Source organism: Anopheles maculipalpis, chromosome 3RL (genome assembly GCF_943734695.1).
Source record: "Anopheles maculipalpis chromosome 3RL, idAnoMacuDA_375_x, whole genome shotgun sequence".
NCBI lineage: Eukaryota > Metazoa > Arthropoda > Insecta > Diptera > Culicidae > Anopheles > Anopheles maculipalpis.
In genome coordinates this window covers 10,258,464-10,272,343 of record NC_064872.1, presented here as the reverse complement: position 1 = coordinate 10,272,343, position 13,880 = coordinate 10,258,464, and the positions used below count along the sequence as shown (strand labels likewise).

Genomic DNA, 13,880 nt, shown 5'->3' with positions numbered 1-13,880 from the left:
TATCAACAATCAATCAATCTCGGCAGTGATTTTCACCTCGAACTGTTCGGCTTTTCGATCGTTCGGAACTCACACGGGAGTGTTTTACGTGCCGCCGTGTTCTACAAGGTTACAAAGAATTTACAATCATTCTTAGCCCTTTTGTATTACCGGCAAAAAAAGGAGCCCCACACAATCGTCCCGGAAGTTAAGATGGCTGACTCTACCTCTCCTACGCGCACCACGACGGTACTGTTTGTTGAGTTCAGGGGGTCAAAGTTCCCGTCTATATTTACCTGCAGTTCTACCGATACACACACCACGTACAGTTGGCTTATTACGGTAACGTACGCCAAAGCGGTACAATATGTGCGGAAATTGATAACTTTACCATACAATAGCGATTTTTACACGCCTAGAGCACACAAAATACGCGCACCATACACACATCACACCAGATTGTGGCGTCCATGTGAATTGGCAAGCATTTTCTTCGAAACCGTCAATGTCTCACCATATTGGAAGACTTTGACAGTCTCCGTTTTGACAGATCAATGTGACGTTTCAGCACTGAACCAATTCAAAACTGCAGTAAAACTACGTTACACTAAAAGTACGTAATCGACAAAAATGTTTCCAACAATTTGTTTAATATGTGGACTGTATTTTATTACGTGAAAAACTTTACTATAAAATAAATCAATGCGCGAATGTAAGATAACCACACCCCAATGGACACACACTTGGAAACACTAACATCTTGTCAGCTTGAAATGAATCAACTCACCTTTTCGTTTGTTGTGCAAAGCAAACGATTCTTTCTTGCTTATTGAACATTACAAGGGAATCAATACTTACCTTTATGCAGGAATAAAAAGCTTAAGTGATGCAGAATATTATCTAATACCAAGCACACACAACAACACAATTGGATATTATACATGAGGAGGCCTTTATTTTCATGTTATCTCTAGCTAACAAATCTACAAAACTGATATGCTTTCACTTTTCATTCGTGCACGTATATCCTACAAAATAGCTTATTGTCGCTACAGTAGAATTAAAATCAAATTACTTTTCGAGGTAATGATATTGGCGGTTTCATCATGTTATCGTACTTTGTTCTTTTTATCTTATCTACTACTAGTGCAGCTTTGTGCCGGTATGTTATAGTGGAATTTTTGTTCGGAAGGAAGAGTTTTCTAACGCGATTCGTTTTACTGTATCTTAGCTTCGAGGTATTGTTTCACATGTGGCCAAATTTCGTCCGTCGTACTACCCTTGAACGTAACCAGCACGCCCTTTTTATCGAAGTACTCGTTTATTGGGCGCGTACACGCATCGTACACCTCTAACCGTTTCCTCACAGCAACCGGATTATCGTCTGGCCGTTGACTAAGTGGTTCCCCGGTAACATCGTCTCGGCCCGGCGTTTTCGGATCATTAAACCCTACATTGTACACTCGCCCGCTGGCCAGATGCACCCACCGGCTCTGGATACGTTCGATGATCACTTCGAAAGGCACATCCAAATTGATTACGGAATCGATCCGTTCCTGATTCCACAGATCATCGGCTTGTTCACGTGTGCGTGGGAAACCGTCCAATAGCCACGAGTGTGACTGAATCTGTTGCAGCTCGCCCAATATGCACTTTGTTATGTAAATGTCCGGTACTAGCTTGCCCTCCCGGATGTACTTGTCCGCGATCAAGCCCAGCTCCGTGCGCTTCTCGATATTCGATCGCAGCAAATCACCACTACTGATGTGCTTCAGGTTAAACACTTTCACAATGCGTCCGGATACGGTTCCCTTGCCCGAACCGGGTGCACCCATGATAATGGCACGAAACAGCTTTCCACTGGCCATTCTGTACGTTTATTTTCACGATAAACACTTAAATTATCACAAATGTAACGTTAAACACGTGGATAGATACAACTTGCACCCACAAACGTTCGGAAGACTTTCAGCAAAGTGTATGGCGGCCCCGAGTCATATGGTTCGCCACTATCAGTGTACTTTGGAACCAAAGCCGCGCTTTCCCGTGTCGTGCTCGCAAAGGGACAATGTTTTGATTTTAATCACGGATGCGATTAAACCTATCCACCTATACGCGGTTTGGGATGCTGCAGAAAAGCATCGCTTAGTTTATATAAAATAAATTGTTCAACAGTAATGAATGAATGAAATGAAGCGAGTTTAAGAAAGTTCAAATTTTATAATTCATTTCATTCGTACAAAAAAAAAACGTTTTACAATGGAGAAAAGTATGTAACATTATAAATTATTTAATTGTTTAAAAAATTTATCCCTAGTGTTTTACAATCTTCATTTATTCCATAGTCCACACCAGAACACTCCAAACAATTTTGTGGACATGATTGTTTATGATAAAGCTTTTTTCAATTAATTTAGTTTTTACAAATATCTTTATTCTTTCCTTCATCTAATTGTTCTTGTTTAATATTTTTGTAAAGTAATTTTTTGTTTGAAAAAAAAAAATAATAATTCAAAAAATGACAATCGTCCAAAATATATGTCAAAGTGCCGATGTCCACATAAGCTCTCCGTTGTGCAAAGGTGACTGCAGTGAAAAATAAAAACAAAAACGGAAAATCCAGCAAAAAAGCAAACATAAAAAGGTGGAAAAGCAGAATTAGGTGCTTTGGTGGCTGGAAACGGGCAACAGTTGTGCTTTCTTTTAGTTACAGGTAGTGTGCGGTAGAGTGCGCCAATATGTTCCAGCCATCCCATTCAACAGTTTTTTAGTGTCTTTCATTGACATCCGCCTCTCTTTTTTTTTCTTCGCTAGCCACCGCTGAACATCATCTTCGCTGATGGGCACCCGATACTTTGCCAATCCGTTTCCGGATTATGGTGGCGGGCCAATACAGCGTTGCGATGACCACATCAAGGGTTTAATACAGTCGTACGTGAATCTGATAGTGGAAAACACCAAACCGGACCGCAACACAGACCAGCGTGGTGATTTATACGTGGGCGATGCTGGTAGTGTAGAGCACGGGTGTTTACGGTCGTTTCGGAGTAATGCATCGCCTTTTTGCCGTTCCCGTTTCAGGCATCGCTTACATGTTCCTGAAGCTGCATGACGCTGGTATCTTCGGGCAGGAAGCGTTACAGTACGCCAAGCAGTACATAGTGAATGCCAAAGCACTGGCCGCGCGGTACGCGGGCCGACCCGAGGAACGTTGCTCGTTTCTGTGTGGGAATGCGGGCGTGTATGCAGTTTCCGCTGTCATTGCTCACCGGCACAATGCGAAGCAGGAGATGGACGAAGATTTGCGCTGCTTTGCGACTGGGATCGAGGTATGCAAGCGGCTCGATTTCAACAAGAATGGCAGCGATGAGGTCCTGTTTGGCCGGGCAGGCTATCTGGCGGGTGTGTACTGGCTGCACCAAACCATCGAACGTAAGCTCTTTTCGCAGGAAATTCTCACCGTCATCTGTGCCACCATACTCGAGAGTGGCAAACGCCACCGTACCGGTCTTCTACCTCTCTATTATCAGTGCTACGGGGACGATTACCTTGGGGCAGCACACGGTACCTCGGCCATTATGCACATGCTGCTCGAGTCACCGTTGCAGCTAAACCTGAGCAGTGTGGAAATGTCGCTGGTAAAGAACACGGTCGACGGTTTGCTCGGGCTGCAGGACAGTGAGGGCAACTTTCCGACCACGCTGCAGGATTGTGTGAGACGTACGCGCAGCGAATCGCTCGTACACTGGTGCCACGGTGCAGCCGGTGTCGTGTATCTGATGGCCAAAGCATACCTTGTGTTTCAGGAGCAGCGCTACCTACAATCCTGCATCCGGAGTGCGGATCTCGTTTGGCGGAAGGGACTGCTACGGAAGGGGCCGGGCATCTGCCATGGTGTGGCTGGAAGTGGGTACGTTTTCCTGCTGCTTTACCGGCTCACGTCTGACCCGAAGTATCTGCACCGGGCGCTAAAGTTTATGGAATTTCTAACGCACGAGGAATTCATACGCAACGCACGGAACCCGGACTGTCCGTTTAGCTTGTACGAGGGTTATGCCGGAACGGTGTGCTTTCTGATTGATCTGCTACGCCCGGAGAAAGCTGCCTTCCCGTTTATGGATGTGTTTGAAAAGAAATTCTAAATTTAAAAAAACCAATAATTGTAGCATTACAGATTCCCGAACAGACGTACAGTGTACGGGTACGGCGGGTGTGTAACGATCACTAGAGTCGTCTTCCTGCGAGGAGAACGGTACATCGGTACATCGAAAGGATGCTGGTAGGAGTGGATCGGGAAACAAGCAACTACACACACACACACACACACACACAGAAACATTCGCAAAGACACGTGCTCGCAACGAGCCAGTAGAATATGTAGCAGCATTAGAACTCATAAAGCACAAAACATGTTGAATCTAAAGGAAGAAGAAACAAAAAAATCACGATAGACCATGCCCCTGTCTAATAGGGTATCATCTATAATGTGCTCGAAACCTTTCCTACTTTTCTGAACTGAGTGTTGTATCCTTACGCCGAGAATCTCACATGATAAAAAGCAAAAGACTATAAAAAAGACACATACCCAATCTTCTCTAAATGGCCACCGTGTGGTTCGCTATCGCTTATCGGACGGACGGACGGACGGACGTAAAACCCCAAACTGCCATTTAGTAGTTGCTAGCAGCCAATGAAATGTTAGAAAGCAACGAATAACGAAGTATTTTGCAAACAGCAGGCAGACAAGATCCCCTGGTAGGCAAAAAAAAGCCCAGTAATTATAATAATTGTACTTTGTGCACCCGTGACCACCGTGCACGTTGCAGTTGTGATTCGTAAGTAATTTATCTTATCCTAGTCTGTAAAGAAAACAAACGGAAATCGAATGTATGACCGGCGCATACTGCTTCAGAGAAAACAACAAAAAGGACCGGATGATGTGTGGTAGACCGTTAGTGGCCAAATTATCAGGTATCTCGGTACAAGAAAAACCAAATACACAGCAGCAGCGTATGTCTGTGTCCTTTGCGTGGGTAGAGAATGGTTTCTATCGTGCACCGGTGTAGGAGATGTCTTTAGAAACACATCATCATTAGCTAGCTGGTGGAAGAAGAATCTGAATCATGGCTGTTTGTCCTGTTTGCTGTAAAGTTGTAAGTGATTGCATTTAAAATTGACGATCTGCTGAAGTATATCGTGTTTTTTTTTTTGGGATGAAATAAAGTTAATCATATGAAAATGTTCATTCGACAAAATAAAGAAAAAAAAGGTGTAGTTAAAATGATAACTGCAACAGCGATCCTCCTCCTTTAATTAGCTCTTACAGAGCGGTTGAAACGTTTGGCTGCGGTATGATCGTATTTTCGGCTGCGTGCTGAATTAACCGATCTGCGGCTGCGTTCGACGAGCTGACCGTTTAATTTAGAGGTGTACGGTGTGATCACGCTTGATACAAGTGGTAGTTTTTTTTTAAGAAAAAAGACAAATTATGCTGAACCTTTACATCTGAACTTGTACAACTTTTCGGCTCCCAACCCATCGAACATTCCCCTTCAAGGGCTGGTACGATGGAACCTCAATGGCAAAAGGGCTGATCTGTGTTCATACGCAATCACTGGAATCCTCCCCTTTTTTCCTTTGATTTTTCCCTACAACACTACCCTTACGGTAACAGAGGACAGTCCGTATGGCAAACGATATTCAAACGAAAGTTGCTTTCGTTATCGAACTCCGAGGACTCGTTCACGGGGACGTTGAATGATCGTCGCTGGTGCCATTCTTCGTGCTAATGAACCCCGTTCTAGACCGCTTCTCGCCGTTGAGACGCCATTGAAGATGGCCGAAGGGTTGGTTGTTTACTCTCGCGACATCATTCCATCAAGCGTGTCGTGCATGCTCCTCTTGTAATATATCTGCAGCTGGTCAACGCAAAAATGACAACGCGTGCTGCCTCAGCGATCTTACTCCACGCTGCCTGGCTCGAAAGAAAATGAGTCAGGAGGTTGTCCGGAGTGATAGTGTTCGGACCGCCCTCGTTCATCAGTCGCAAGCGATTCCATCGCAAACCGTGGCCTCTCGAAAAGTGTGTGTTCTGCCGACTTGGGCACACAAAAATACCGCTGGTAATCAAGACTTGTTTTCTCTCGACAGTCTTGTCCAGAGAGCATGTGCCAAATGAAAGTCCACGTCTCCATGTCTCCGAGACGTCCACGAGGAGATGACGGGGATGACACCATCCCGCCCGCCATCACGGAGCTGATGAGTAATCTGGAATCTTATGTATGTAAAAATACATTCGAAATTAACGTGCAAATTGGCAAGTACAAAAAATTTTTAGGCCGTGGCATCCACATGGAACACTTTTTGTTTTTATTTTAATGGACAGGACGATAAAAAAGTATCTGACCGCTAGCAAAGAGTAGAAAAGAAAATAGTCAAACAATGAGCTTGGTCATATTGTTTTTGTTTTATTATTCTTACTGTAAATTTCTCATCATATTTTGTTCGATCAATCGAATTTTTCTTTACAATAAGTTGTGGATCAAATTAGCAGAATTTGTTGAATTAGCAGAATCGACCCGACTCTTTTTACGAACCGACAAGAGTCGGGTTCGTACCTACAGGAATAGAGAACCAACCAACGAGAAACAACGAGTCGAACTCGTATAGGTTTTGCCGGTTCTACTAGTTCACTCGAACCCATGAACCCAGTCCAGCCAAGATCCATGGAGCGATCCGAATCAAGATGGACGGATCACTTATGGATGGCTCCGACCCGATAGATTCTGGAAGACCCGCCCAACACTAATAATTTCCGTCCAGTTTTAGGCGTATTTTTGCTTCAATTTAACGTTTAAAACAACGTTTGACGTTTAACTTCACACAGACAAAACCAATTTTTCCAAAAGGATACAAGGAACAAGTCTGCTCATAATTTCGGCACATTTTTAATTAACGAACGAAGGAACGACCTTTGGAATTTTATGCTTAAAAACGGAAAGATATTTTGCGTTCCGAATGGGAAACATACTTCAAATTTTGCAAATGTTGCCCACTACCTGAAGGAAGTTTGTACTGCTAAAAGCATTTTCTAACAGCCATTTACCCTCCGTATATCAATCCATCGCTTAGTTAAACAAAAGAGCTTCGGTTGATACGGCCACTCTTAGCCAAAATGTCCCATCTAACCGTGATTACGGAGCAACAGTGTCCCAACGTCCCAACGTTGCGCTTAGATGGAGCCGTGAGTGTGTATGTGTGTAGGGAGTTTGATAGCATTCTCACTACTGGAGAACGGGCGAACCCCTCCCCGGTTAGTGGAAATCCCACCGTAAACCGGCGGCTTCCTGGCTCAACGCATCGTACCGAAACTAGGTTAAACATATACTTTTACTCTCTAGCCGCTTGCTGCTTCGGGACGTCGTTGCCGGGTCGAACTGCAGGAGGGAATGGATGGTTGGAAGCGCCCGAACATCGTTACATTACACTCCCTTAGGATTTTATGTTGAGGCTTATGTGCCGCGATGTGTTTCCCTCACCGGTGCCTACTATAGCACCATAAATAGATATCGTGCGGCAAGAACAGGCAGAAAGATGCGTAAACATGCGCCATCCCTGTCCACCGCCGTATTCCGCTGTACCTCCACCATCCGGAGGAACATTCTCAACGCTTCTCAACAGCAAAGTTCGTGTGCGTACAACTAGGCTATCAGCATGAGGTTCTGCGTCTTCGCTTGATCGAATATGTAATGTAGCTGCAAGGTGTTTCGGCAAGCGGGTTGGACGAAAAACTGACACCTCGACGGTGTAGAAGCGTCCCGTCGGTGGGGACGGGAGCGCATAAAGGAAGAAAACCTTTTAAGGGACGAAGGCGATTGAGCACTCAAAATTGGGGAATTTTTCGGGAGCCGAGGTCGTTGAACCTGTATCTTCACTGCTCGCGGCTGCGTTTTGGGTGCATGCGTTTAACAGTGATGTGCAGAAAGAGGCATCAGCATTGATCGATTATGTAGTGAAAATTGTTGCTTAAATATTGTGGTGATGTGCTCCAAAGAGTTATAAGTCTGATAAAATGCATAAAGTTAAGAAAGCTTGTTGATTTTATGTTTATTTACTAGCATTTTCAATTTAATATGCGAAAATGGTATCAAATAAGTACAACAAAGTCAGATACCTTTACTTTTTTAGTGTTATTTGACGCTATTTTTAAACGATGTGCTATGAATTGTAAAAGATTGTAAGTAAAATCACAATCTCATCAGCTTATTTCATGCAACAACACAAGATGAAACATTTTACCTGCACCCTATTGTAACATCGAACGGGAAGTGAAGCGGACGCCTGGTTGTTTTCACATAAAAACCGTCTTACACCATGACGGAATTTCTTGTCACAGAATCCGTTGCAGGTCAAAGACTTTTTCCGCACTTTTGTTATGTACCATTTATCGATCCATTTGGGATAAGGTTTCCCAACTGAAGTAGAATTTGAATGATGAAACAGAAAACATGGAATATATTTAACAAATTTGAAGGCGAATTTGAAAACAACTGTGTAGAGCCAACAGCATAACGGTGCGAATAATTTCCGAGTTAACCTATTTTTTTCTTGATAACCATGAGCTGACTTCTACTGAAAAATTGATTGGTGTTATGTAATAAATAACCTTCTTTTATTTGGGAGCGGGTTTATGTACTGATACACACGTTACGCGCGGTCGTTGACCGATAAAAAGCTGCGTACAGCGGAAAATTTGATAGCAGCGACGAGCAGACTCGGTCACACCCAGAAACTGATTGCCATGCTCAGAAAATCAGGATTATTGCTTCCAAAACTTATTGATTCTTTAGAAAATTTTACTTCTAACGTTCAAAATTGTTTTAACAACATAATGGCAATTCGAATTTGTGAGTTACTGGTTTAGCACAGCAAATGTTAAGTTGTGTTTGTGGTTGTGTTTTAATTTAATTTATTTTTATTTTTTATATTTTATTATTATTTTCTTATATTTATTTAATTTGTTTATAATTGATTATGACGGTACAATGCCGTATTGTAAACGCCGCTTATGATGACATTATTATATAAACATTTCCTTCTTATTCTTTGCCTTAGCCAGGGCATACTTGGTTGATGGGTTTTATTCTCTTTTTATCTCCTACTAATTGCTTGCTAGCAATTTACTAGTTCCTTTTTTGTTTTGTATCTTGACAATACGGCGACGTGCCGTCACATTTAATAATGATGAAAATAAATTTGTTTAATAACTTGTTTTCATTGTTCATTATTTTTAACTGACAATAATTTATGGATATTTATGGCTTTTATTTGTACGCACCTAAAAGTGTTGTGCGATATCAATATTTCCACAATTATTTATTTACTATTGATTATGACGGTACAGTGCCGTATTGTCATTTCCACAATTATGTTAGATTTTTTTATGTTAAGATACTGAATATCTAAAATGGATTATTCATGCTTGAAAGATATAATTGATCTTTGAAATTAAATCATATGTTTAAGTGTTATCATTATTTTAATCATCTCAAGTAAGTCTCTTTGAATCGCGACAGAAGAAGTAAACAATCGACCCGATGGAAGGCCACATTTGCCTCAGTAAGGACCAAAATATCATCCTGAAAGGGAGCTATATTGCACACTTCATAATAGTAAATTCATCATTAAAAGCTATTTAACTGTCCTATACTATCGTTGTAGTCCTTTGCTAGTACGTGCCATAACGCACACTGATATCGATTTTTTTTTTATCCTATTGCTGTGTTCTCCACGGCACGCAGCTCTGATATGGCGCAATAGCAAAGAATGTGACTGGTGCTAAAGCTACGAACCGTCCAAAGGAAATGATTTCGCAGCAGGTCAATAACCTTTTATTCCGGGAAACCGGGGACGAGCGCACAATCAGATACTTATTGATAACGTATCTTTGGTTGAAAACTGACTTGCAGTTAGACGAACGGCAGAAATTCGTCTTCAGATACGAGTTACTTAAAGAAAAACCAATAAAATGACCGAAAAAAAAGAACAGAACCAGCATAGCACCATATGCTTGGGTGCATAAATTTTTAGTGTTGAAAATGTTTTGTTTTTTCATGTAAAAAAGGCAAGGAAAACGATTTCAATACAAATCTTAAACCTTTTAAACTGAAGTCGCAGCAGTCGCAGAAGAGGTGTGTTATTTCATTCGGATTTGAATAGTCTTTCAAAATACGAAATTTGATGGTATTTGACAAGCAAAAGAATAAAATAATGTTCTACAAAATGTATTTTATAATACAGACGACGCAATTTCGTTTATTTCTAAGCCATAATCACCACTAATGCTAAAGACTAGTTCTTAAAACTGAACTACAATCTTTGCAATTAGTATTCGATACATGTTGGCTCTATGAGAATGGGAGTCTTTGGCGATATTGGAGTCCAAGTTAAGATTTTTGTAGCTAATGTGAAGTTATTAATTATACATCTTATATGGCGGTCTACAAGGTGCGAATGTTCCGAGTTCTTTAAAGGAAGGAAGCAAATTAAACCTAGTTTGTTTTTGATGTTGTTGTGAAAGAGGAAACTAAAGCAAATTCAAATCAGTTTCAGTACGAATTTATTGTTTTATAACATACTTTTAGCTCTATTTCGTTTATATTATTGTCACGATAATTTGTATTTGTACATTTCGATCTACCCCGCTGCATTTTGTTATTATGTTTGTTTAAACTGCGGTTAGGCGTTAGGTGATGAATGATCAGTTAAAAACCTCTCGAGAAGAAAACAAACATACATTTTTTGGCCTATAATAAATAGTATCGCTACAGCAGCAGCAAAAGGGTATCGATGGTGACACAGTCCTACAGCCATAAGCATACTGCTTAATGCTTTACAGCATAGATTTAGCACCGCACCAGCCGCACACACAGCGCGATGTTCCCTTTTTATTCCCTAAAAAGCCGAGTCGCATATGTATGTGCATTCCCTCGCATCTTCTCTCTGCACCTGCCATACCCAACCATCGGCTTCCACACTTCTGAGCATGCGTTTCATCCACACACACACACACCGACCGACCGACCGACCCCCTCGAAACCACCACCGAACAGATCATCCAGGCAACCGGGCCGAGTGTGTGATAAATAAAAGTAAAAGTTCATTGGTCTAGTGACCCCGCGCGGCCGATGCGGCTCGAGCATTTCGACGCAACCGAGGGGGAGAGTTTGCCGGGGCTGACACGTGCACCAGAACAATCCGAAATAGTGCGTAGGGTGCGTGCATGCCTCTCCCTTACTCACACGTTCCCAGGCCAGGCTTGGGAAGAAATCGCGGTCCGTCTTGGGCGTTTTTTTTTTTTTTCGAAGAAGATTTGGTATCGAGCGATCGAATCTTTTCTTCTATTTTCGGCACTCACTTCACTGTCGCTGCCTTAGCGTGCGTACGCTACCTAAAAATGTAGAACTCGGCTATCATTGTCTTTCGGCTTGTTTAGGCGAAAGTTTTTACACCACCGGGAACGATTCCGTATTGCGCAATTGGGAAAAGGGAAAGCAAAAACCAGGAAAGCACTTTTGGGCCGGATCGTATTATACGCAATACGGGGAAGAAAGTGGAAGATTTTCCACTGGCAAAGGGATGCGCACAATGATGGTTTGTGGGTATGAAGGGGGATGGTTGATAAGTGTGGAGATGGTGCTGGTTGTCTTGTCGGCAGGTCGATAAGATTTCGTCGTCAAACAAAAAGCGGACTGTTTGCGGTCATTGCACTCGTGAATGGCTGCAGTATGAAGCATGCGGGACGTGGGTTGAATGGATAGTGGTGGTAGGCTGTGGAATGTATCTCTATCGTTTCTTAGGAGTACATCTATTAGTCGATATAGTCGATATAAGTTTAGTGTACGAAAAATACAAATAATTTAATTCAACAGATTTTTTAAATGTCAAAAACTCCTAACAATTATTGAAACAAAATTGCTGATGCTTTTTCATACATTTTTTTCAGTTCAGCACTGCATGGGACGCATTCTAGGGAAGAAAAAAACACACAAAATTTATAGAAGTAAATTAATTCAACTGAAAATCATCACTATGATAACCATAAACGTTTTATCTTTTTAACACAAATTGATAAAAATCCTGCATTTTTTTAAAAGGATTATAGAAAAATATAATTAGATGGAAAAAGTACATTAATAGGTCGAAAAAAATTACAAAGCGCATATGTTAAGTATTTTTTTCATTTTTTAATCAAACTATTAGAAATTATTTCGATAAAAACCATATATTTCTGTATATCAAGTACTCGTGAAACAAAAGCTTAAGAAAGGTGGATTTGTTATGTAGATTAAGACAACTTTTGTGCAATTTTAGTATTAAATGTCTTCCTCCCAGGCGATTAGTTTTGTTAGGGTCGAAAATCAATACATTTTCGTATTTTTGTGTATTAATACATTTAGAATTTTATGTATTTATACCAGTTCTATATGTGATAAACGACTATTTAAATAATCTTCTCAATATAACAAGCGGAAACAATGAGAAAAATTACCAAACATAAGTAACATATGAACAGAATATTAAAAATAATGTGGAAAAATATTTTTTTTTCTTATTGTTTCGGATAAAAAGATAAATTAAACCAGAAAAAATACAACAAATGATGTGTAAAGTTTCGCTAACACATATAGAAGAAAGCAGATAAATAGGGAGTGCCTTTTAATGATTTCCATGAGCTAAAAGAAATAGGGTAATGATCAATTTAGTACAGCTTATGACAGCATAAGTTGATTGATTAGAGCTATGCTTCGGCTTCGGTTTAGTTCTGTGGAGTTAAGCTAAACTTTGCTAAGAATTAGCAAAGTAAATGGTGGGGAATATTATTTTTTTCCTTTTTTGAGTGAGCAATAGGAAAAGTATTAATTTTACCGGCTCTAAAAGCTGATGCTCATAATATCAAAATTTAAGTTGTAGCTTCTGATTCATTCAAACCAAAGAAAAACGCTCAGAAAAACCGTTCAATTTAATCGATCATCAAATTCCAACAGCATGTATGATTCGTATTGGATATTTCACTGGTTAGTGTCTTAGTTCAATCATGTGAAAAATTGGTTTCAGCAGCATTTTCTCCATTATCGTTCTATCTCGAGTGTGCAAGCCTCTCGTAACAAACTTCCATAATTTTCCCTCCTTAAGCTCATATTGCGCAATACATACTTCACATTCGTCGTGATTCCAATACCGCACCAAATGCTTAGAAATCGCTCTTCATCGCTCGATGAAGTTGGTACAAAAATCATTCTAAAATCGTATTATACCAAACGAACGGGGTTTCTGCTCCCAAAAAAGGCACCAATGATTCTGTATGCCACTGGGCCACCGTTGCTCTAGCGCTTGCCACACCACACCGTCCCTCAATCCCTCAGTCCGATACGCACCCCGATGTGCGCAGGAATGCTTGACACGTGTGTATTCTGCGGCTCCGAAAGCGAAAAGGGCATTGACCCGCCAGAACTCGCCGGAAGGCCCCATCGAATTGCCGGTTATGCTGGTTAGCTCAGCTCGTTTGTATATCTTTTTCCCCCTTGTGCAGTCAGCCCCCAACATAAAACTCTGTAAATACTCGACGACGAAACGAATTCCCGGGGCCCACACTCCCCTTCCAATGGGGCGCAGTGTTTGCGGACTGCAAAGGCAGGCAGGCGGTTGGAAAAGCTAGAACAACATCCGAAAAACGCAAATGGACTCACGTAAGAAAATTGTGCCCTCGTCCGGCCTAGAGCCAGAGGAGAAGCATGGACATCAACCTCCCTTTTCCAACGCCCGTCCCTAGGACCGTTGGCCATTATTTACCACCTTATAGCGTACGGAACAATGCATCAGCTCCCCTGTCACACACACAC

At 41.5% G+C, this 13,880-nt stretch overlaps 2 protein-coding genes across 2 annotated transcripts in view; one reads left to right on the top strand and one right to left on the bottom strand.

The window, feature by feature from the left end:
- LOC126564774 (lanC-like protein 3 homolog) overlaps positions 1-4,149 on the top strand; it is a 205,702-nt gene extending 201,553 nt beyond the window's left edge. The window contains exons 2-4 of the mRNA XM_050221880.1: positions 2,644-2,692; positions 2,794-2,990; positions 3,061-4,149. Coding sequence (XP_050077837.1) covers positions 2,819-2,990; positions 3,061-4,121 — 1,233 coding nt within the window. The 5' untranslated portion in view covers positions 2,644-2,692; positions 2,794-2,818 and the 3' untranslated portion in view covers positions 4,122-4,149. The remainder of the gene's footprint in view (positions 1-2,643; positions 2,693-2,793; positions 2,991-3,060) is intronic.
- LOC126565378 (GTP:AMP phosphotransferase AK3, mitochondrial) lies at positions 1,197-1,847 on the bottom strand. Its single transcript, XM_050222547.1, has one exon. It carries the CDS (start codon positions 1,845-1,847, stop codon positions 1,197-1,199), a length of 651 nt encoding a protein of 216 aa, XP_050078504.1.
- Positions 4,150-13,880: the final 9,731 nt, after the last annotated feature.